At 40.6% G+C, this 21,827-nt stretch overlaps 2 protein-coding genes across 2 annotated transcripts; one reads left to right on the top strand and one right to left on the bottom strand.

Annotated features, from left to right (window-relative positions):
- Positions 1-1,102: 1,102 nt before the first annotated feature.
- Positions 1,103-21,447, bottom strand: LOC110044908 (uncharacterized). The gene is made up of 20 exons (XM_089289134.1): positions 20,624-21,447; positions 17,608-18,033; positions 15,004-15,086; positions 14,465-14,582; positions 13,625-13,699; positions 13,080-13,168; positions 12,770-12,843; positions 12,225-12,301; positions 11,800-11,883; positions 11,357-11,430; positions 10,495-10,572; positions 10,210-10,270; positions 9,983-10,067; positions 9,215-9,780; positions 8,710-8,869; positions 8,312-8,385; positions 7,838-7,915; positions 7,400-7,444; positions 6,990-7,079; positions 1,103-1,702 (listed from the first exon to the last, which is right to left on the bottom strand). The coding sequence occupies exons 2-20, from the start codon at positions 18,022-18,024 to the stop codon at positions 1,475-1,477; spliced, it is 2,556 nt and encodes an 851-aa protein (XP_089145260.1). The 5' UTR covers positions 18,025-18,033; positions 20,624-21,447; the 3' UTR covers positions 1,103-1,474.
- LOC110044919 (dCTP deaminase-like) lies at positions 2,523-4,673 on the top strand. Its single transcript, XM_020750496.2, has one exon. The coding sequence runs from the start codon at positions 2,752-2,754 to the stop codon at positions 4,285-4,287; it is 1,536 nt and encodes a 511-aa protein (XP_020606155.2). The 5' UTR covers positions 2,523-2,751; the 3' UTR covers positions 4,288-4,673.
- Positions 21,448-21,827: the final 380 nt, after the last annotated feature.

Genomic DNA, 21,827 nt, shown 5'->3' with positions numbered 1-21,827 from the left:
TTCGCTGTCCATCAGCGTGGAATACTCGAAGTACTGGGTGACGTCCGCGCGCGAGCGCAAGATACGGCTTACATCACGTACCAAATGTTTAGCAGGATTCAGTCTAATCGCTGAAGAAATAAATAATTTTTTAAACAATTCAAAATTAGTTACTACAGCAACTGTCTCGACAGAAATCATAGCTAAGAGGAAGTAACTAGTACGTTTTGTCTCGGTTCCATCTCCAAATGTTTTCTACGAATTGTTCACTGGAGTATTGCTAAACACCGTTGGTTAGTATTATAAGAAAAAACTCTTTTAAGCAAAGTACAAAAGAAAAAGCTTTACCAAGCTACAAATGGATTCGTGCATTGAAGCAACTGAACTGAAATTAGACAGAATTCAGTTGTTTAAGGCTCATTTACACAGACGATTTTTGGTGCAATTTTTGCCGCAGCTTTTCTCGTGCTGGGGTTGCGCGTGGAAATCAACGGTGATTTCAGTGCTTGAGAGAGGCGATTACACATTTAAAACCGTTCGTAGAGCGAAGCTAATATGGAGCGCCATACTAGATGCTTTCCCCGTGGCAAGTTCACAAGCCGGCCTAACACGGAGTGAAGTGTAAGCGACAAAAAATAAGACAGGATCAGTTTAATTTACTTTTCATTTCTCCATTTCAGTTCCTTCGCCACCATTCGCTCCTTTTCTTTACAATGCCTCAGGGCAGGCAAGGCAGAGTAGTATGAAACGCCTGTAAACAGGTTTGTGCCGGTGTCGGTGCCGATTTTACATTTCACCCTATCAAAATTCTTAATTAACCAATACGGCGACAAATCAGGCATGATTAGCCTCACCAAAATACTAACCATGGTTCGGCAACTAGTCTGACATGCCGCTAAAGAGTACCAAGTGTCTCTTAGGCTATCACAGCCAAACAAAACAACTGTTCTAAGCTGGTAGTTAGTCTTCATTGGAAAATTGGCTTAGGGGTTTTGGCAAGGCTTTGAAGCTGCGAGCACATGCTGTGTCCAAAATGCCAAAAATATATGTAGTTATCTTCACATCGTAACAAGTCATAACACAAGACTGAAAAGATTTGTGCTATTAATAGTCACACACATGGTCAAAAGGTACAGTTTTATTTATAAATATGTTTACAAATAAAATACTTTCAAAATCATGCACCACAAATTTTGATACAATTTGAAAATAAAAAATTGTAAATAGTAAATAGCCAACTGGTCTGCCTCCTGCCGGTTAGGATTTTTAACCCTCTTATGTTAATTTGCATTATTTGTTTCATCATTTGGTTTCATTAGCCCAGGTGAAAAGCCCCATTGGGGGAGTCTTCAATTAAGATATTTATATTTTATTTCTTTATTTTATTTAAATAAGCTCGTTATTAAAAGTTATGAAAAAAATTGATCTTCTTGAGGTCTTTGTTTCTCGAAATTCTTCTAATTACATTTTTTATAACCTCGTTGCCATCAGTGTATCAGGTTTCATCATCTTTCCTTTGGATCTTTCTAATGGCTTCTTTCAAGTCCTCACCTAAAGACATGTCGCGTTTAGTTCTTTTGTGCACCAAAAGATCTTTCAATCTTCTTTGTTTCGTCGGTAGTTCCCGGACCAGCGTTTTTAGAGTTTTACGGCGGTATGCATCCCAGTTGACTTTGTCCTGTAGGCTTTTCTGCAGTGACTCGTCGTTAGGATAAGGCGTTTCCTGTAAAACAGGACAGAAAATGTTAAAATCTGTTGTCAGTGATTTTAGCAAGACGACACGTCGTATTCAGGTTTAAGGATAAAACAAAAGGAATATGAATTTATTAACGACCGTTCAAACGTCGATCGAAAAATGGAATTGGTATATACAGTATTTATTTGGCCTTGTAGAAAAAATAATATATTCGTAACTGTGTTAAGTATGTGCTTTGAACCTTCGTTGGGGGATTGAAAATTCCCGGGGGGGGGGGGCGTATTGTCGCGAGTAGGGCTTACTACTGGAAGGTATTTTGCATTTCAAAAATGTTCAAGTTTACTTTTAGCTGCTTTTAGACAGGATGTCGCGTCTGAAAATTGCCCAAGATGCGTACAAGGGAACCGCGGAGTAAGAGTCTCGGTCTCTCAGAACAGGATATCAAACACAAATTATCCAATACATAGTCGTCCAATGGACATCACAAATCTCTGTGCGGTAAAAAAAAAAAATAAAAAAAAAAAAAAAAAAACAGAATAAGCTCTAGGTGGTCTCCCTCGCAGCTGTTTGTTGGATCGCCACACATCGTTGCCCCACCCTCCGTGCTATTGGTGAGAAGTGTTGCGTGACGACCCGAATGACGGTATATGAAAGATTGAGGTTCATTTAACTTTCTCCGCTTCATAATGTTGCCCATGGACTTAAAATTTTTATGTTTGAGATTTACTGCACTCGTATTCGGATGGAGCAGGTGAGGGGGGACGATTAAATAGGACGTTTTCGGCAGTTATTGTTGGCTGTCGCTGAAGTTTTTCTGAGATCAAATTTTCAGCCATGATACCGTATATATCTGGCTACAATCATTGACATCTCAGTTCTTTTGTCTTTCGAACGGAAACAAAAAGCTCTCTGTTGAAGAGTCGGTGCTGCGTCCCTTTGTCTAATTTGTCTACGTCGACGTCTCTGATTGGCATATCGAGAACAATAAACCACGTGAAAAACGTTTCTTAGAACTCTAGAATCACAGCCACTGTGGACGCGTTTTTACGAGTAGCGGAGTTTTTGACAACTCGAAAATGAATCAAACGCCAGAAGCTCCGAATAAAGGCATTTCCAACATTCACAATAGCCTCACGAACTCTTCAGATCCTTCAGATGCTTCAGCCACAATGGAGACGCGAGTAGGACGGAAGCGAGCACACATTTCCACTCCCGTAGAGTCTTCTTCGTATGCAGATCGGGAATCCAGAATATCTAAAGAGAACCTGTTTATGGCTTTAGCTCTCTGGATGGAACGGTTTCCAGCAACCCAAGTTGCGCGGCCTGATCCTTCCAAGATTGCAGCGACATCAGATGCGAAACCTGATCCTTCCAAGGTTGAAGCGACATCAGATGCGCAGCCTGATCCTTCCAAGGTTGCAGCGACATCAGATGCGCAGCCTGATCCTTCTAAGGTTACAGCAACCCCAGATCCGCAGTCTGATCCTTTCAAGAAAGTTGGAGCCTTGCTTGTATTACCTGACGATATCCTTTATGCTGCAGAATGTTCACGCGACGACGTCCATGGTGTAACCCGTCTGTTGATGAAGCACCACGATATGGCTCAAGGTTGTAAAGTGTTCGTCTCACGAAAGCCGTGTTCTTTCTGCACAAAGCTTCTGGTGCAATCTAAAGTCAAGAGAGTCTTCTATCTGCCAATTGAACCTGAATACATAGGTCTAGATAAAGAGAAATTTGAAGCCGAAAAGTCGTGTGTCGATAATCTTTTTAAAGTTAGCGCAATCGGTGAAACCACGTTTGTTCCCAGAGTGGAAGAGGAAGTCGTGGAAGCTAGCGAGAAAAAGAAGAAAACCAAGACACCCATAGCGGCTTTAGAGGAGCTACAGAGAGAGCTATTTAAAACCTACTGGGAGGAAAACTGGATGGCACGCGCCAAAGACGACCTTCCATGGCTAGCTTTCGACGAAATTATGAAAAAGCAGGTCGAGAGTGATTTTAATGACCTCTTTAAATGGATGGCTCACGTTTTTGTAGGCTCAGAAAAAGGATACAAATTTGAGGCCCTAAACCAGAATGGAACGACCTCGTTCGACCCAGCGAAAAACGAGCTTGATCATTCGCAGGCCTCTTTCTTCATAACCTTTGCAAAATTCTTAGCCGAGCGGACAGACGAGCCTACTGCAGGAGTGGGTGCGGTGGTCATTAACAAAGACCATGAAATCGTAGCTATCGGTTGGAACGGATTCCCGACGAAGGCGCTGTACGGTGAGTTTGCAAGGGCTTCTCGTCACGATACAAGTGTTAAAGATAAGAAGTATCCGTATTCGATCCACGCTGAACAAAACGCCTTGCTGTTGCGCAACACCAAGGACTTTGCGGGCGGAACGTTGTTTGTAACAAAGACACCGTGCGATGAATGCACTCCACTCCTCCAGATGCAAGGAATCAAAACCGTTGTTATATGCGGAAAAATGCAGAATGAGCAGCGACAAGGTTTGAGCTATCAAAAGTTCGATGCCAAAGTGAAGGAAGGTATTTTCATTTGCTTTGAAACGAAGAATGCCGATGATAAACCAGAGGCCGTTCGCGCTAAGAAGAAATTACCCCTGTAAAAGATATTCGTTAAAATGTTTGTGTATGAGACATGTGCATATACGTACATCATTAACTGGATGGCCACAATTTTGTAGAACGACGACGCTAACAACACGGTTAGATAGATCAGCCGAAGTCTTTCACAAAGACCTATGATTATAGGGCATTTAGTATATGTGCCACAAGATTAGGAACAAACTGCCACTTGCCATACGCAAGTCAAACTTTATCAGAGCTTCAAAAGAGGACTTAAAACATACCTCTTTGAACTATTTGTGGACAGCCACTCATTGTGTTTGTAGGCATCGTGAATATTTTTTAAATGTACTTAGTTTTTAAACCTTTTTTTTTTTGCATGTAAATGTTATAACTGATTGTGTAGTTTAACACATTTCTTTGTAAAGTGCCACGAGCTTTTTCATTTGTAAACCCAGGTATCCAGCTTGGGTATAAAATTTTACTATAGTTCATTTGTTGTATCGTTTTGTCGATCATCGTAGTATGAATTTCCTTACTTGAACTAGAGTGTGAAGAGAGAAAATCGGTAATTTAGTTTTATTTAGTTTATGCCCTTTTGTTCTCAAAAATATTCACGTAGAATTTAGTGCTGCGGTTTTGAGTCGCGCCAATGTTGTTTATTAGCCATAGGATCATAACTGTAATAAACTATTGGACTGTAAGTGTAACCTGCACCAAGCCGTAACTTGTCTACCTGCGAGATTTTGAAAGTAATTAATGTTTCCGAAACACTTTTAGTTTTACCAGTAACCAATAGCACTCTGAGAGTGTTAATAGTTTAGAAATGGCGTCTTTTTGATGCAAACATAATTTGTGTCGCGTCACTGACTCGCTCTCAAATGGAACTGTAGAATTCTTGGTCTGACTGCTTCTGGTTATGTTACTGGATTAAACTCTACTGCTGGAGCCAAGCAACTTTGTATTTTCTAACGTCCCGATGGATCTTTTTGCTTTAACAGATCCCAGAAACTCTTGGGGTCTAGCAAACTCCGTCTCTACTAGCGTGGATAACAAGGCGAACAGCTTCTTGTGTCACCAAAGTTAATAGATCGAAGAGGCCACACTATCGAAATAGCTCACTAAAGTTATCTCTTGTCCAGCCTTGGTGTCACCACAACCATTGTAACTGGTCGAGGCGCATTTGATCAACTACATGAACTTAGCACTGAAAAATTTGAATTTATTTCCCCTGTTATTTTGGTCGGTGAAGAGTATAAGCTAGAATTAACTAGAATTGCCATTTTGACCAGTGAGTCATGTCTTGAATCCCACAAGATTTTAGTCAGATTTTTACTATATAAAGACAGCTGCATGTGACTCATGTAAAGTTTGGGCAAACGATTTAGCTGACTCGTCAAAACTATTATTCAAAAAATCCTTAACGAAAGACAAAATCACGCAGCGTTTTGAATTCGCGACCAAAAGTATTTCAACCGGGTTTTTGGATTTAGCCCATTCCCGCATGATCGCACTCCATGTATGGGTGCGGAAGAATAGTACATAACTGAGAGGCGAACGCGAGGCTTTGTTAAGAAGGTCTTATACATCTAGACTACGAGTAGTCCCTCTTTCGCTTAGTCCGTCGTGCGTGACGCGAAAGAAAACCGCGAGAAAAAAAATGGCCGCGCAAAATCCTGAAGGCCTCCAGGATTTCGCTCGGTCATTTTTTTCTCGTGGTTTTCTTTCGCGTCACGCACGACGGACTAAGCGAAAGAGGGACTACTTGTAGTCTATATACGTCAGATTTGTTAGTTTTACCATTTGAAAATACGCGTTGCGGTTATGGTCTCCACTACGGCAGTCCCAACAAGCCAAAACTCTCTTATATATTTTGGTTTCTCATCCAGAGAAAGAATTCATCGAGAGTGCGAATTATTTTGAGTAGGAATCCTCTCTCCTCCGCAGAGGCTCCCTAAGGGAAATTGAATATTGAGAATGGGAAGGCGCGCGAGGGACGGCTTTCCCTGCGCGCTTCCGTTTTTCCCTCCCCCGGCTTCAAAACTGCCAGCCTACGGTCAAAGCCGCACGAAAGAGGCCTCTATGGAGGAGAGAGGGAGGAGCCGCTCACGGAGTTAGCCATATAATAAATTTAGTTATTTTTTTTTTGTACACCCGCTTTCAGTGATGCGTACATTGCTATAGGCGATCTTTGAAGCCGCGAGTGGCCTGGTGGGGGGAATGAAAAAAACCACCAAGCTCCTCGCGGCATCGCCGCTCTCGCCGGTTGCTCGCGTGCTATGGGCGAGAGCGACGATAAAAGGAGTTAGGCCATTTCTATAAATTTCTTAGTACACTACAAGACAAAATCTTTGTTTTCCACACTTGTTCCTTTATTCGTATTATACGGGCGACTTTTTTTGCTTCTTTTCGCTGTCTGCTTTACAAAACATTTCCTCTTGGTATTTGCCCAACACCCCTACCCTCCACCTCGAGCTCAAAGTGGTCCGTCCCATAATTCCTCACAAAGAAGAAGTTAGGAGATGAGAGTGTACAAACTATTGTCATCCAATTCACAAAAGCTGTACAACTCCGCTCTCTAGAAATTTCATAGCCTTCGAAAAGAAATCGACTCCATCGGTTTACAAGAACGCCCCTTGGGCGATATGAAACATTACGTGGTATCATATCGTTATTATTTCGTTTGCACAAAGACTCATCATGATGTAAAGCGATGTAAGTATCCTCTCTGACTTATTCTTACCGTGACAAGAAGCCGCCTTTTCATTGCGTCGGAGCAATGAGTCAGAAAAAACTTCTTTGAAATCATGATACACTCTGCTCCATTACTAACCTGTGGAGAGAAAATAACGGGAACCGAGTAAGCAGTGTTATGTTCGGTTAAATACTCGCGCTGTATTAACCTAACCAACCATGAGTGAATTTACGTGCTCAGTTCTTTGGAACTTTGATATGGGTTCTTCAACCATGTCCGCTAGTCTGTTCTTTGCTACTGTTCCTTCCAAGACCAATTTAAAACTCCTTGCATTTCACCTCTGCAGAATTTTGATCTACGGAACAGTTTTTTTGAGACGACCAGCCCGAATAATCTTTTGGAACTGGATGTAACTTTAAGGAACGTTGTCCATAATAACTGACATACGTAATACTAACCAGGCTGAGACTGGGTTGTTCGTCGAATACCATAGAAGACACTCCCTGAATGAAACATGAAGAGCAATTAGACAGTAAGATAATACACAGCTGAGCAAAGATACCTTACTTTAGTAGACAGGGTATCTTATATTCCTATCAAGGCACCTTGCGTATGACGTCCACAGTATCCTTAAAAGGTGGCTCATTTGAGATTTAATAAGAGCAATGGCAAATACAAGTGAACAAACGACCGCACTGACCTGTTCAGGGTTGACAGTAATTAGCTATGAGCTAATCAATTTTTTTTTTTTTTTTCTAAAAGTGGAACGTAACAAAAATTAAAGATCGGGGAATGTGGACACACAGTGAACTTCATGTATGTACTGCACGGAATTTCACGTGAAACACGTGAGAGATGTCACTGATCAGTGAAAGAGACACATGTTGGGTTCTTACAAAAATGTCTCCTTTTTGAAGAAGGGCGACTTGCACGAACATGGGATGTAAATCAGCGTCTGTGATGCGAACTTCGGTCTGTACAAAAACAATAAACATTAAACACTTCAATTCGGTTACAATTACAGTACTGGGCAGCTTACAGCTTAACATCGCCAAATAAATATATTATCCTTCCTGCTCTACATTAGCCTCCTCCGCAGACGTTTTTTGGGCTCCCATCGATCATCACGCAATCTTCCTTCCCCACGAACGTGACGTGCGTGACGAGCCCAAAGAGCGTCTGCGTGGGAGGCTAGCTCTCCATACAAGAACTCGGCATAGTTGGGGAAATTATATCAATTATGTACACCATTTCCTCAAAGTTTCCCAGGTGAAAGATGCATGCAAAACATCCAGCAGTTAGTCGAGTTGTTGACTTTCAGAGCTTAGTAGTTTGTAATCTTGGAAGCATGAAGGATGTCGCGTACTAACCGGCCTTTGTTCGCCCTCGTCAATAACAGAAATCTTGTGTAGTGGTAGATTCTTTTCCTCTTCAGATAAGTCCTCTAAAAAACAAAAATACACGTGATTTTCTGCCATGAAATTTACATCATTTATAAAGTCTTCTGCCTTGAATACGCAACATAGACTCGTCAGCGGAACTCGCTAAAAACCTACTCCTGAATCTCTTCCCGCTGGAATAACGTTCATTTTTTTATCATTTAAGTCTAATGCCCCCCTCACTTGCGACAATACTAAAAAAAAGGTCATCACTGCCACCTCCTACAGAATACACACAGATATAACTAGAACCGTTTGATAATTTAAGGTTTCTTTTGGTTGCTATGTCATTATTTTACAGAACGACAGTAACAATTCCTGTTTACTACCTGCAAGGGGGGTCACGGTAGATTTTCTCACTCTGCTTGTGCGCCTCGAAGCGGGAGAGTGGCTCCTAGTCCGAGTGTTTGAATCGGTCCTAGTCCTCTTGTCGTGTTCTACAGAATCTGCATTCAAAGAGCTGAATCGTTGACGCGGTGGAGTTAAAGTCTGGAACACAATCAGAATTATGTCAAAGCTGCTACATAATTTGGAACTAAAGATAAAACTTTAAAGTTAAACTTAATGAACTGACCAACAATAGGTCCGCGTCTCTCAATTTGAATCCGAAATTCCTACGAAACAAAAAGAACCTTTTTGCCATTTTTAGCCACGACCCTATGGCTTCGTGCCCAGGGCTTTTCTTAGACCCTGTAGCCTCGTGTCCAGGCTTCTCTAATTTTCAGTTAGCCGCTTAATTAGATTTAAATGCCCGAGAAGGCCGGGGAAAGACGTTGCAAAATTTTATCTTTTAAAATTTCATAGGTGCACTGGAAGTTCTGAATTATTTATTACCGGTGATGAAGACTTGGTTTCCTCTTCCACAGTAGGTAAAGGCAAGTTGCTATTGCCCGTCATTCTTTTTTTCAATCGCCGAGGAAGTTCAGAGCTTGACAATTTTCTTAACTGCTCCTCTTCAACCGCGTTCTCTTCACGAGTTATGCTGATCAGACCAGGTTCACTCGAAAGCTTTCTCCTTGAGTCCAACCTGTGTTTTAGATTGTTTGACTGTTCGTCAGTAGGAATCCTCGTTGATGGTTCCGGGGCGCTTACAACTCCCTTTCGCCTTCCGTGCGGCGGTGTAGCCGCCCGAAAACCGACCGACTTGATCGACTTTTCTTCGGGGGAACCTCGGCTGCTGTTATCAATACTTGTTTTAAATATTTTTTGGGCAGCGGCTACTTCGTCGATGGCGTCAGCGGTTTTTGCCTCGGTTCCAGCATCATCTTCATTGTCGCTTTCATGTGTTATCAGACCAGGCCTGAGGTGCAGCTTGGGTAATAAAAGCGTCACAACTGACAACTTTGCCTTCACTCGCTCCAGTCTGTCACGTGATGAGGCTTTGGGAACCTGGCTTTTTACTATAAACAGACAGAAATAATTTTTTCAATAAAAATCTTCCTCACAATTTTTATGGCACGTGAACGAGAGTTAAGGTGTGTTTTCGATTACCCCGATACGTTTTTTAAAGTGTATTGTGTTTTGAAATAAATAAACTGATATCGGTGAAACATTAAATTAATTATTCTATTGAACAATACACAAGAACTTTGGACAAAGTACCGTTTTCAAATCCTACAACCCTGTCGTTATGTTGAGTAAGGCAGCATCTCACTTCTCTCAGCTTTTTAAGGACTTGGCAACTCCCCTGAAGAAAGAAAAATCGAAAACGGGTTTCATAGAACAAATTATCGTAGAAATAAAGAAAACTAGAGAACTGGAATTAAGTTTAGAGACTATGGGAGACTATATATACACAGGACAGTTACAGAAAAGGGAAATGTAAATACCGATTTTATGATGTAAATCCAGTCTGAATGATTGCTGTCTCTTACAAGAACAGATCCGCTTCTAGGAAAAAAACATTTCCAAATCACGTGTCAGGAAAAACATGCGCTGATTAAAAATTTAAAAGTTGGTTGGAAATGAAGCAGTTGAGTCTGCCGTCCATCAAGTTTGTGAAGGCAAAATAATTTGTCGTTATGTTATTAGAAAAGGCTTGTCACGCTTGCATTATTGCATTTGTTTAAAGATGCAAGTCGTCTAATCTGTATATGACAAAGCACTTTTCCTACCTGAAAAAATGGAAAAGACATTTTTTGGGATTTTTGGCCATTAACTCTACAGGCCATTCCTTCAAGAAGTCGATGCTCCTAATGACATAAATGAAGAAAACATTATCACCAGGCGTCAAAAAACTCTACAGTCAAACCTCCGGTAAGCGACCACTCAAAATGTCAAGTCGAGGTGGTCACTTACTGGAGGTGGTCGCTTACGGGAGCTTGGACCATAGTGGATCAAAATTTTGCCAAATTAGCATATTGTAACTTCAGAGACTTACCCCACGTTTTAAACAATTTATTCATGTAAAAAGTCAATTTCGAGACCAAATACGGTTTCCCACTGAAATATTTCCGTCTTTTATACTACCCAGGAATACGGATAATGTTACAACACCTTATTATTTAATTTCCTCTCTCAGTATTATCTGTCAAGTGGTCACTTATGGCAGGTTAAAAACAAAAGAAAATTTTAAACTTATAGCTCTAAAAGTGGTCGTGGTCGCTAACGAGAGGTGGTCACTTACAAGAGGTTTTAAATATAGCGATTTGATTTGGAAACTTTAGTATTTTGGAAAACTGGTCGCTGAGGAGAGGTGGTCGCATACGAGAGGTGGTCACAACCGGAGGTTGGACTGTAATTATATATCAGAAATGGAAAATAACTGAAAAGAAATCGAAATATAGCGTGATTAAAATGCTGAGATTTGGGCCATTTTGGATGCTCATATAAGCAATTTAGATTTCAAAGCTAACGTAAAGACCTTTTCTTATATGAAGGTCATGTAAAAAGGACGACTCGAAATATGGGAGATGAGAAAAGAGATTTTCTGTTTTAAAAAAAGACAAACTATAGCATAATAATTTGAAATCTTACTTGATAAACGTTTGTTGATCAGGGTCATTTATGTTCTTGATTCCGCCCGCTAACATGAAAATGTCTACAAAGTCCTTCATGAAAAACACAACAAAGTAACATACTTTAATACTAATCGTCCGTTTTATTCACCTATAGTATGGCTGTACACAACACCAGACAAGTCTGAAAACTTTCACATTCAGAAATTATGGCTCCTGCTTAAATCTCGCGCCCTCTTCCACCCTGCACCCTTCGGAGAGACGGCCCGCCATTTTGAATTTTTTAAATGTTCCAAGAAAACCATTACGTTCGACCTTTGACATCTCTGTTTTTGCAATCTTGACTAACTTAACCTTTATAAGAAATGAGACACTCTAATGAAAATCGTTCAAAAACAATCCCAATTTATAACGAGTTAACGCGCTGTTACATGTATGCATAAGTGAACGTTCTATACATACCTCTTTTGAAATGACCAACAATTCAATAGGCTCCCGCGAAATGACAGTGGACTGGCGCCGAGTATCGTGAAGAATGGCCAACTCCTGCGATAAAATAGTTAGGCCTGGTTAATACCAGTGGCATAGCGGTAAGATGGTTACCCGGTACAGACGGATTGAAAACAACCAGCTGCAGATCGATACCTTGTCCAGTCCTGGCCCTCTCTCAGCTCTCTCTCTGTCACGCAACGTCGGGAGACTGGAGACTTTGCGCGACAGAGAGGACGAGACTAGGCTATACCGGAAAGTTTTTGTATGGAAAATCGTATTTTTCAAAGATTCCTTTAATTTAAGAATTTAGCAAATTCAAAGGAATTCTACTATCATGGAAGCAGTGTCGAGTGGAACCTCGCGCACAGTCGCGACTCGCAACCACTCTCACCTACCCCAAAACTATCTCCACGTCGTAGGAAGTGAACTGTTCTTGCAAAGCTCTCGTTTTCTTCCATCACTGTCACGACAGCTGGAAAAAAAATAAGAAACTAAAACTCTCTTTCTTAACTGAGATGGTCAGTTATATTATTTCCTAACGTAAAATTGACCGTTAGCTTGTTTTACCTGCTTATTTTGCTGGTTACTTTGCCCATCATCTGTCGTTTCTGTAATATATCAAACACGAAAGACAGTGTTTGACCACGTTTCCAAACACTGAGAGGAGACTTGGAAAATATACGACGAACAGCGGAGTATTTTTGACGAACTTCCAGGTGTTTGGAAATGTGGTCAAACACTGCCTTGAGTCTGATATATCTTCTCAGTCGAAACTAAAACTAAGGAGAAAATGGAAAATTAACACCGTTACGGTCATGATTTCCTTTGTTTAAATTTGATGAATTATTAAGGAGTTTGAGAAGGGCTAGCTCTTACTCCGTTATGACATCACATGTGTATTTGTAATTGCAACAAGGAATGCATGTATGTCAAGACTTACCTGAGCCCGAGAGCACGAAGTAGAAAGCCTGCGGTATATGACCTTGTCTTAGGATTGCCCGCTTGGTTTGATGTCTGAGGTGGAAAAAACAGAAAAATAATATTTTACATTGTAAGGGATATCAATAGATCGACATTTGGAAATGCACCGTTACCAGTTTTGTCACAAAACGGCGAAATTGTCTCTTCGCGACAAAATGTAACGTTTGGTTCTACAGTTTCAAGCAGAAGTTTGCGATAATCGTGGAACAATGGACGCCGATGCGATATTTCCCGGGCATTTCATAGGTTGCTTGCCAGTTGGAACTTACGTTTCATACCATCCAACTCTGACAAGTTTCTGCTGAATTCGTTGAGGATACTCCGCAAACGATCGAATCGATCGCAAAGAAAAGAGAACCTGAAAAACGAAAGAAAGTGTAGGCTTTGGAACTAGTCATAAAACAGGGAAATTATCTCTGATTAATATGATTCCTATTACTGCAGTTTTGTAAATTCATTCTGAGGGCCCTGATCCCATGAAAATTTCACATTTTCCTCCCTTGATCCTTATTAATAAATGCTATTTTTCATTAAAACTTTTTGTCAAACTTCCCTTTAATATTAGAGATATCTCTTGCTCCCTCAAATTAATCCCAGAAATATTCCTTGTTCCCTAAATCCCCCGGAAGGCCTTCCTTTCTGTATTTCGAAAGAGCTAAGATCGACTTAACCTTACCATTTATGTCAGCTTTTGTCTCGTCTCTAGACGTTACTTATTTTACCTTGTGTAAAGCAAGGAGCAGTCACATGTAATTGCTTTTTGCCGCGCGGGTGAGTGATACAGAACACTTGTATCAGTGTGAACTTTACAAACCTTTGCTAGTTGTTGTTCCGTCCGCTGTTCCGGGTGAACTGATAAAATTACCTTCACTTCAGCCGAGACCCTCATCTGACAAGAAAGTAGATTACAATAACCTATTAATTTTAAACTTTGTAAATTTTTAAATCTTTAATACTGTAATTAATTTTAGACTCTTTTCCCATTTTGTTTATTCATTTTAATTGACGTATTTTTATCTTTTTTATTCCTTTTGTAACTGAAAAGCCCCTTTAGGGAGTTGCAAATAAAGTATGTATGTTTTGTATGTATACTATTCCACGATCTTCTTTTCAATCTCTCCTTTCGAGCAATATCTCGATATTTTTAAGGTCAGTTCACCCGAGGACGTTTGGCATGCTATGTTAACGGGGACATGTTGCAGCTACATCTCGTGAATGTTATCAACGATGACGATCACGATCACGATCAACAGACACGAAGTGACGTGCCACTGCAACCTGTTCCTACACATGTCCGTCGTGTGAAGAGTGCAAGATTTTGTCGCTGCAGTAAGTCTCTGAGAGCAACCTTACGTAGACAAAAAGGAAAATGGCGTGGCCGCGGCTACCACTTTGCGGGATAATTTTGGACATTCACGCTGGTTTATTTGTCATCCGTATAATCTCTTCTAGATGGTAGCTGGGTATCAAACTCTCTCCACCCACTACTCAGTAACAACTGGCAATATGACTTGCTCGCCCGCAGCAGGGTTAATTAAAACGTTCTTATTGCGCAAGCTCCGCGTGAGATACGCGAGGGGACCACGCGAGGATGCAAAAGGAAGTAAGAATGCGGAATAAAACTGAGATCAAATACAGCACAGTTTATAATTACCTTCCTGTTAGCTTTAAAGAATGACGCATCAAAAGCAAGTTCGGCGTCCATTTGGTTTTCGTGTTCATTGATGTACTGTGTGAAAACAGTGTGAGCTAAATTTTCTTCATCATTCTCCCTGAAAGTCAATAAAAAGGAATGGAAATTCGTTACTCGAGCAATCCATGTAATATTTTTAAAATGTCCGTTTTGTAAACACAGATAGAGGCAAAATGGTTAAAAGTGAATTGGTTGGAGTAATTTCTTTTGCTTGCTATAACTGCGGTTGTTAAAACAACTTACCTAGTATAGAACAATACATTTTCGGTATCCTGACATGTTTGTGAGACTCACAAGAAATTTGTAAGGTATTGCAGAGGGTATATGGTTAAAAGCTTTGTCTGCGTGATTCGATTTCTCGTGATTGATCATTTGCCAAATGACGTTCTCAAATTTCCTCATCTCCGTGACAGAACACGGATTTAGAAAGTTGAAACTTAAAACTGACAAAATATGAAAAAAATCCGCCGAGAGCTAAAGAAATGTAGTGCATAGCTTACTTCTCATACTTGTACTGGCACAGAGACGCAGACATTTGAACCAGTTTTACTGCTCGACGAAACAACTCTGCCGGCGGAAGAAGCTGTTAAGAGAAAACAGCGAAGCGATCAGCACAGTTACACAAGTTCAAAATGTAAATTCTCCTTATTGAATATTATTCTTTTCTCTTAATGTACGTTTTGAGAATTTGGTGATACATGAATACAATGTCAACTAGTTGATGATTTTCTTTCTTCTCAATACCTATCTGCTTAACAAAATACGTAGGAATTAGGCATTGATCATTTTCTAGAGAGATTTTCATTTGAATATCGAAAGGTAGATTACTACGCCACACGATTGGCTTAAGGATGTTCGCGCTAATTGTTTCTGCGCATCCTTACTGCGCACGCAAATTCACACGCCACGTCATGCATCGAACGCGCGCCAAGTAACAAAATGAACAATGATAGGGCAGATGGCCATTGCTATAGCTTTGCCTGGATTTAACGATCTTGGATGTTCGATGACCCCTACTTTTCTTTCCAGAAACAGATTTTATTTACAATTTTCTCCACATTGTCCAAAAATGAACAAAAAATCAATGTAGGAAGTTAAAAAAATTCAAGATTTCTGTCCACGGGACATCGAATCCTAACATCTTGCGGCTGCAAAACGCGTGAAACTATGATCGCTAAATACGAACGTAACTTGTTCTTTAAGGAACCTCACCAGTTCACTACATTCACTTAATAGGTCCACTTAAACAATGTTTGGCAGAGAACATTTTACTTCAATGATCTAATTGCGATATCTTTAGGCTTACAGACACTGTGGCCTTATTCGCCTACGAAGCCCGATATTTCAGACTTAGGGTGTTCTTCCGGGCATGTTCTCTCCAAAACGAAGTCGGTGCCCCACCCCCATTTTTTTTTTTTTTTTTTTTTTCACATTTCTGACATAACTGACTCGCCATCTTACAGTGATAAAAGTCTCAGAAGAAAATCAAGGTTGGAATATGTTCGTGCGAACGTCCTTAAAAAAACTCGCGCAACTTTTTCATCCAACCAGAAGTTAAGGTAATTCCTTAGTATTGCATTGCGCATCCCTACTGCGCACGATTTTCAAGTCATTAGCGCGCGCACATGAGCGCGTGCACGTACAAAACGTAAGAGATTTCCCTCAAACTAAGCTCGATAGCGAAATAAATGCTCCTTTTCTCTTAAACGAGCACGGTGACCCCCGAATTTTTGTTCAGGTATTTGCTAAGAACAGTCAAATAAGGAACATATTTGAAGAAGAAAAAATGTTTGATAGTAGAACATGATTTTTTTTTTCCAAAATAGTTCCGTACTGGGTGTATTTTGGCCAAGGCGAGGACTTCACGCTAACCACGGAACTGTCCGAAAAAGTGCAATATTCCCACAACCAGGCAATCAAGAACGGCTTAAATGAAGCAATACTGCTTATGTGAATAAAAGAAGCTTTACTTTCAAGATAAAATTTCGTGTCTTTCAAGTAGCCAAGACTTTATTCTGTATGAAGGTGATTCGAATTTTTAACGCGCAACCAGTAAAAATACCCCATTTTAAGAGCCTGCTGACGCATAAACAAGCACGGTGACCCAATTTTTTTATTGCATTTTTTAATGTTCATATCATGAATGTTAATTATGCCAAGTTTCAAAAAAAGGTTTAATAGTAGAACAATTTCAAGGGAATTATCTTAAACGAAAACCAATTTTGATCGCTCGCAAGCGTTTAGAGCGGTTTTCAATTGAGTGTCGTAAAACCAAAACCAAAGTTATTACTCTAACCAATCACAAAGGACAAAGAAAATACAGTGAACCAATCAAAACTCGAAGTAATTACATGTAGCTGACGCAAAGCGCGGGAAAACGAGTGCGAGTGAGTCACAATTGCTTTTGGTTTCACTTCTGATTGGATGAAAAGTTGGCGCGAGTTTTTTAAGCCAATCATGCAGCGTAGTTGATGCAAAACTAATTACTTTTCGAGACTCAAATGAAAAGCGCTCTAATCCCGGCAGCGCTTTACGCGCGTCAGCTACATCTAATTACTTGGAGTTTTGATTGGTTCACTGTATTGTCTGTGTCCTTTGACTGGCTAGAGTGATTACTTGGTTTTACGACAGTCAATTGAAAACCGCTGTAATTTATGAAAACTAATGCGGCAGTTTATTTCTCTGAGTCTCCTAAGAAAAAATTCTAAGTTAGGAAAGAAAACCTCTAATAATGAGTTGTTCGATTGTTACTGGGTGCTCAAAAACTTCTTTCCGATTATCCTCAAAAATGAATGTAATTCCGATTACCGTTTCGTTGATTAAGGCTGGTTTCCACTTGCGCATAAGCACAAGCATAAGCCGACACACTAAGATGTACGTAATTAGCATCATTTGCAAGCACAATTTCCTTACAAAAGGCGCTACTTAGCAGCGCTTTACTGCGTCTGCGTATCTTGCTTATGTTTACCAGCTAGCCTTTCATGTAAATGCCGAACATTAGTTGAAGTTACGACAATATAATTTTTTCCTCTGTTTATGCAGAGTTCTCCTAGAAGGTTTGAAGCCTTGCAAGTCCTCGTCCCCATTCCCCCTGCTATATTTACCTTGTCAAAGTACTCTGTTTCTCCTGGTGTCCTGTTTTTCCCCCATGAGTCCATGGTACTGCGTCGACGCCTGCGCACTCTGATCCCCACCTCCGCCAATCCGCTTAAAGAGTAGATGCTCAATCGATGTCCTTTCGCTGACGATGGTTCGGATGATCCGTTGGCATCGCTCGGAAGCACGGACCCCCTCCGAAGACCCCGACCGTTCTTCATTCGGGAACTTCCAGCAGCTACCCTACCGCCCGAGTTGTCAGCACCAGAAGTCTTCGATGATCCATAGGAGCGTTTGAAGTTTGCAGTGTAGCTTGAGCTTAGGGAAATGTTGTCGTCTATTGAACTCACCGTTGTTGATGAGAAAGTGCGTTGGGTCATGCGTCCAGCGGATCGAACATGACGAATGGAGCCTACTCCTTCCATATAAAGAAGCTGAAAGTTATTAAAATAAAAACCGTCCTCATTTTTACTATCTTATACTCAACACCGCCGAGTAGACAGACCAAAGAAAAACATTGATAAATAGCTAATTTCGTGTGCATGCTAAATAAACCAGTTTTCAATACTCACTTTATGCCGAAGACAAAACGGTTTCAAACAAGGAAGTAAAAAGTCACTCCATTGCCCTATGACTACACAGAACTAAGACTGAACGCGAGAATTATCATCTGTCTGACGAATGACAGAAAAATTTCCTTCGACTGCCTCTGTGATGCTTGAAATCTTTAAAACCTCGTTTAAGCGCTAAATTGAAGGCCGTAGTTCCTGACACAGGGAGACACATTAACAGTCATATAACCTGAGCAACTAGGCTTTTTAATAGGATATTTGTAAATTACGATTGAATTGTATTTCTATGTTTGGTTGGTAATTTTCACTAGGACTTGTTAATGCCATAAAGCTTTTTTACACTCTTTATTGCCACTATATTTCTTCTGCTAAACTACAAGAACAAGGGACTTTTGAAAACTATCTGCCCGCCAGTAAAGACGTAAACGGCCTCTTTTTTAACCTTATACCCTCTGCAATACCTTACATTCAAAGCACGTTTTATAATGAATGGGCCATATTAGCATGGAGTCCTTTGGACTGCAAAACAATAGCGCTTTTCGCGGTTAACTTTTGTCACTTACATCACAATATAACCCAGTTTGTATGAGAGGCAATTTTGGCCTACGGCCCTTTTCACGGCTAGCTTTTCTCATTTGCACACCAATGTAGTGCAACGTGGATGCGGGGCACTTTCGATCGGGCAGAAACTACAAAATAGCGCGACATTGCCTCACATACGTGTTGTCAAGAGAAAATGAGTCCCCTCATTTTCTCTTGGTGTTGTATTATATTGTAATGCAAACGAGAAAAGTTAACCGTGAATAGGGCAATTTTGTAGTTTCAGGCCCCGTCTACACGACGCCGGAGAAATTTGAAAACGCAGCATTATTTCTAGGGTTGGGCCTACCGTCCACACTAATCTGTCACAACAACGGAGCTCTTCTAAAACGCTCTTCAAACAGGACGACTTTGAAAACGTCGGCTTTTCGTTTTCGTGTGGTAAGAAAACATTTTGAAAACGGATTTTTTCGAAAACGTCACCATAATCATTTGATTTTCCTGACCGAGTTTTCCTTGAACACAAATCCAAAATGACCAGTGATTGTTGCGTTTTCAAGTTTCACCGGCGTAGTGTGGACCGAAAACATTTGATGCGTTTTCAGAGTGAAACCTCCGTTTTCAAATTTCTCCGGCGTAGTGTGGACGGAAAACCTTTGATGTGTTTTCAGAGTGAAATCTCCGTTTTCAAATTCATCCGGCGTAGTTTTGACAGGGCCTCAGACCGAAATTGCCATCGACGTTGGAGTACATTGTAAAGCAAATGAAGAATAGTTAACCGTGAAGCGAGCTATACCGTATGAAAGAAAGACATATGTATTGCTCTTGGATCAGCCTGCCGGAATTCGTGCTTCTACGTTCGTGTATTAGTTGCGCTTAGTTAGCGCTCTGTCAAGCCAAACCGCCTGTAATCTGCACGCTTCTCTTAGCCTCTGACGCCCAGTTACCCGTAGTCTGCGTAGTGTCAAGGTTTCAAAACAATTTCCCAACAGTTAGATTAAAATTGGAGAAAAGGTTCCTCGTTAAAATCAACTTGTCTTTCTTTCTCGATTTCGTGTGGTCCGAGTTTCTCGACACGGCTCTTAGCCAAAATTACAAATTAACATCGATTACGTTTGACGGCCCTGTTAATTAGTGATTCGTTCAAGTAAATCAAGAGTCATTAATTAATCCTTCGAACTTCAGAATTCAACAAAACAACAATTGGAAAACAATTCAAACCAATAAAATAAATGAAATAATTACAAAAATGTAGTGTTGCTTCAAATGTCGCGGAGAGCATCTACCAATAGGCTAATGAAAATCAGTTATAATTTCATAAATTTGTCGTGGAACTACTGAAAACATACACAAGTTTACAACCTCCTCCATGACGATATTGCAAACATTCTGATATCCTTGCGGAAACAGGACAAATTAGCGTTTCCTTACACCTTAACCACCACAAATGACACAAACTATTCAGGTTTCTTGTTTGAACGTAGAATGATATCGAGCGATTTCACTTTCAAGACTGGACCAAATGAGATTTGAGCGTTCCACAGCCTCAGTTAAATATTAGGCAGGTTGTCAAGACACACAAAACCTTTGCTTTCTGCACGAGGACGCCATTGGTAGTTATCATTTTTACGAAAGTACTCCAGGTTTCACCGTTTGAATGCAATTTTACAAGGCCATCAGTTTATAGTCACTTCTGTTCAGCAAACAAACAACAGCGCGATATATGTTGCTGGTTGCCTGTCGTTTAGCTCTCGAGTAGATTATTAGTTCTTAGTAGCCTGTTAGCCCCCAACCAGAGGCCGATGAGCCAAAAAGAACGGGGAATAGAGAGTGGTTTCGACTTCTAGTTAAGGGCTAAACGTTGGGGGCTAATCGACTTGAGGGCTAAACGACCGTATACTACGTTACTCACCTCAGCGTTAACAGCAACACAGACAGAAGAAAAGAATTTTTTAAGACTATCACAGCTCGTCTTATGAGTTAATTTATCATTGTGTTCCGGCTGACCGTATCTTGATTGCGCGGACGGAAACTCCTCTATCGTATTTTATCTTTTTGTTCTCAGGTTTATCTGTTGATCCGCTTTGTCAGGATTAGCCGGCGTGCTCCGTGCCCGTGCTATGACCACCAAGGAATTCATTCATTTCTCTTGTAAACAACAACCGGATTGTTCTTGACAGATGGTAAACAAGACTAAAATATCAAAATTATTGCACAGTAGAGAGGTCTTGTGGCGGACGTGCAATGAGTATATGGTTTTGCTGTGGGACTGAAATCTGCCCTCTAGCACCAAGCTTAATAGGTCGTGAATATTGGCCTCGTTTCTCGGTGTGTTTACGAAAACAAAACCTGGCCAATATTCCGCTAGATTAATTTCACACTTGGTCAATAATCTATATTTATAACTTTGTAGGCTCTTTTGTTACCTATTATTGGCATCGTTCTATCCTGCAGCCAGGTTCTTTCCCGTTCGCCAAAAACTCAAAAAGAACGCCTGGTGGCAGGTTAGCTTCATTCTGGAGTTTTTAGTGGCAAGCCATGTTGTAAAAAAGAACCGATATAAACCACATTACTCAGTCAGGATGCGGGCGGGATATTGGTCTCATTTGTTTTGTTTTGATTGTTGCGTGTTTTCTTGGACAATATATTATTACCTGGCTGTGTCTCACAAGGACTGGGAACTACCGAATTCACGAATTTGATTGGCTGAGATCGATATTGACCGCGGTCTAGATTTTCCCCATCTAGACCGGCATCTCGACCGATTACATTTTGCCGTGAAAATGTTGCAAACTAAATACAAAAATATTGACGATTTTCTTCCAAAATATTTGTTCCAGAAAATATCCATGTTATGGAAGTGCCAAGCCTGATGAGGAAAATAACGAAGAGGACGAGTTTGGCAGAATTAAGTTCAGCCCATCACCGTTCGCAAGCAAAATGTCAGCTAGTGCAAACCAATTACATAAAACGAATTAATTTTTTCTTGTTTGCCATATAATAAGCATCTTATTAACCGAGCTTAGTCGATCTGTATGGGAGAATCTTGACCTCGGTCGTGTGTACAGACCTCACTGCGTTCGGTCTGTACTCCCGACCTCGGTCAAGATTCTCCC

The sequence above is a fragment of the Orbicella faveolata genome, unplaced genomic scaffold (assembly GCF_042242905.1).
Source record: "Orbicella faveolata isolate gen_17 unplaced genomic scaffold, um_ofav_v1 contig_2, whole genome shotgun sequence".
Taxonomy (NCBI): domain Eukaryota; kingdom Metazoa; phylum Cnidaria; class Anthozoa; order Scleractinia; family Merulinidae; genus Orbicella; species Orbicella faveolata.
The sequence above is the reverse complement of the archived record's forward strand: the minus strand, read 5'-3'. Positions and strand labels throughout refer to the sequence as shown.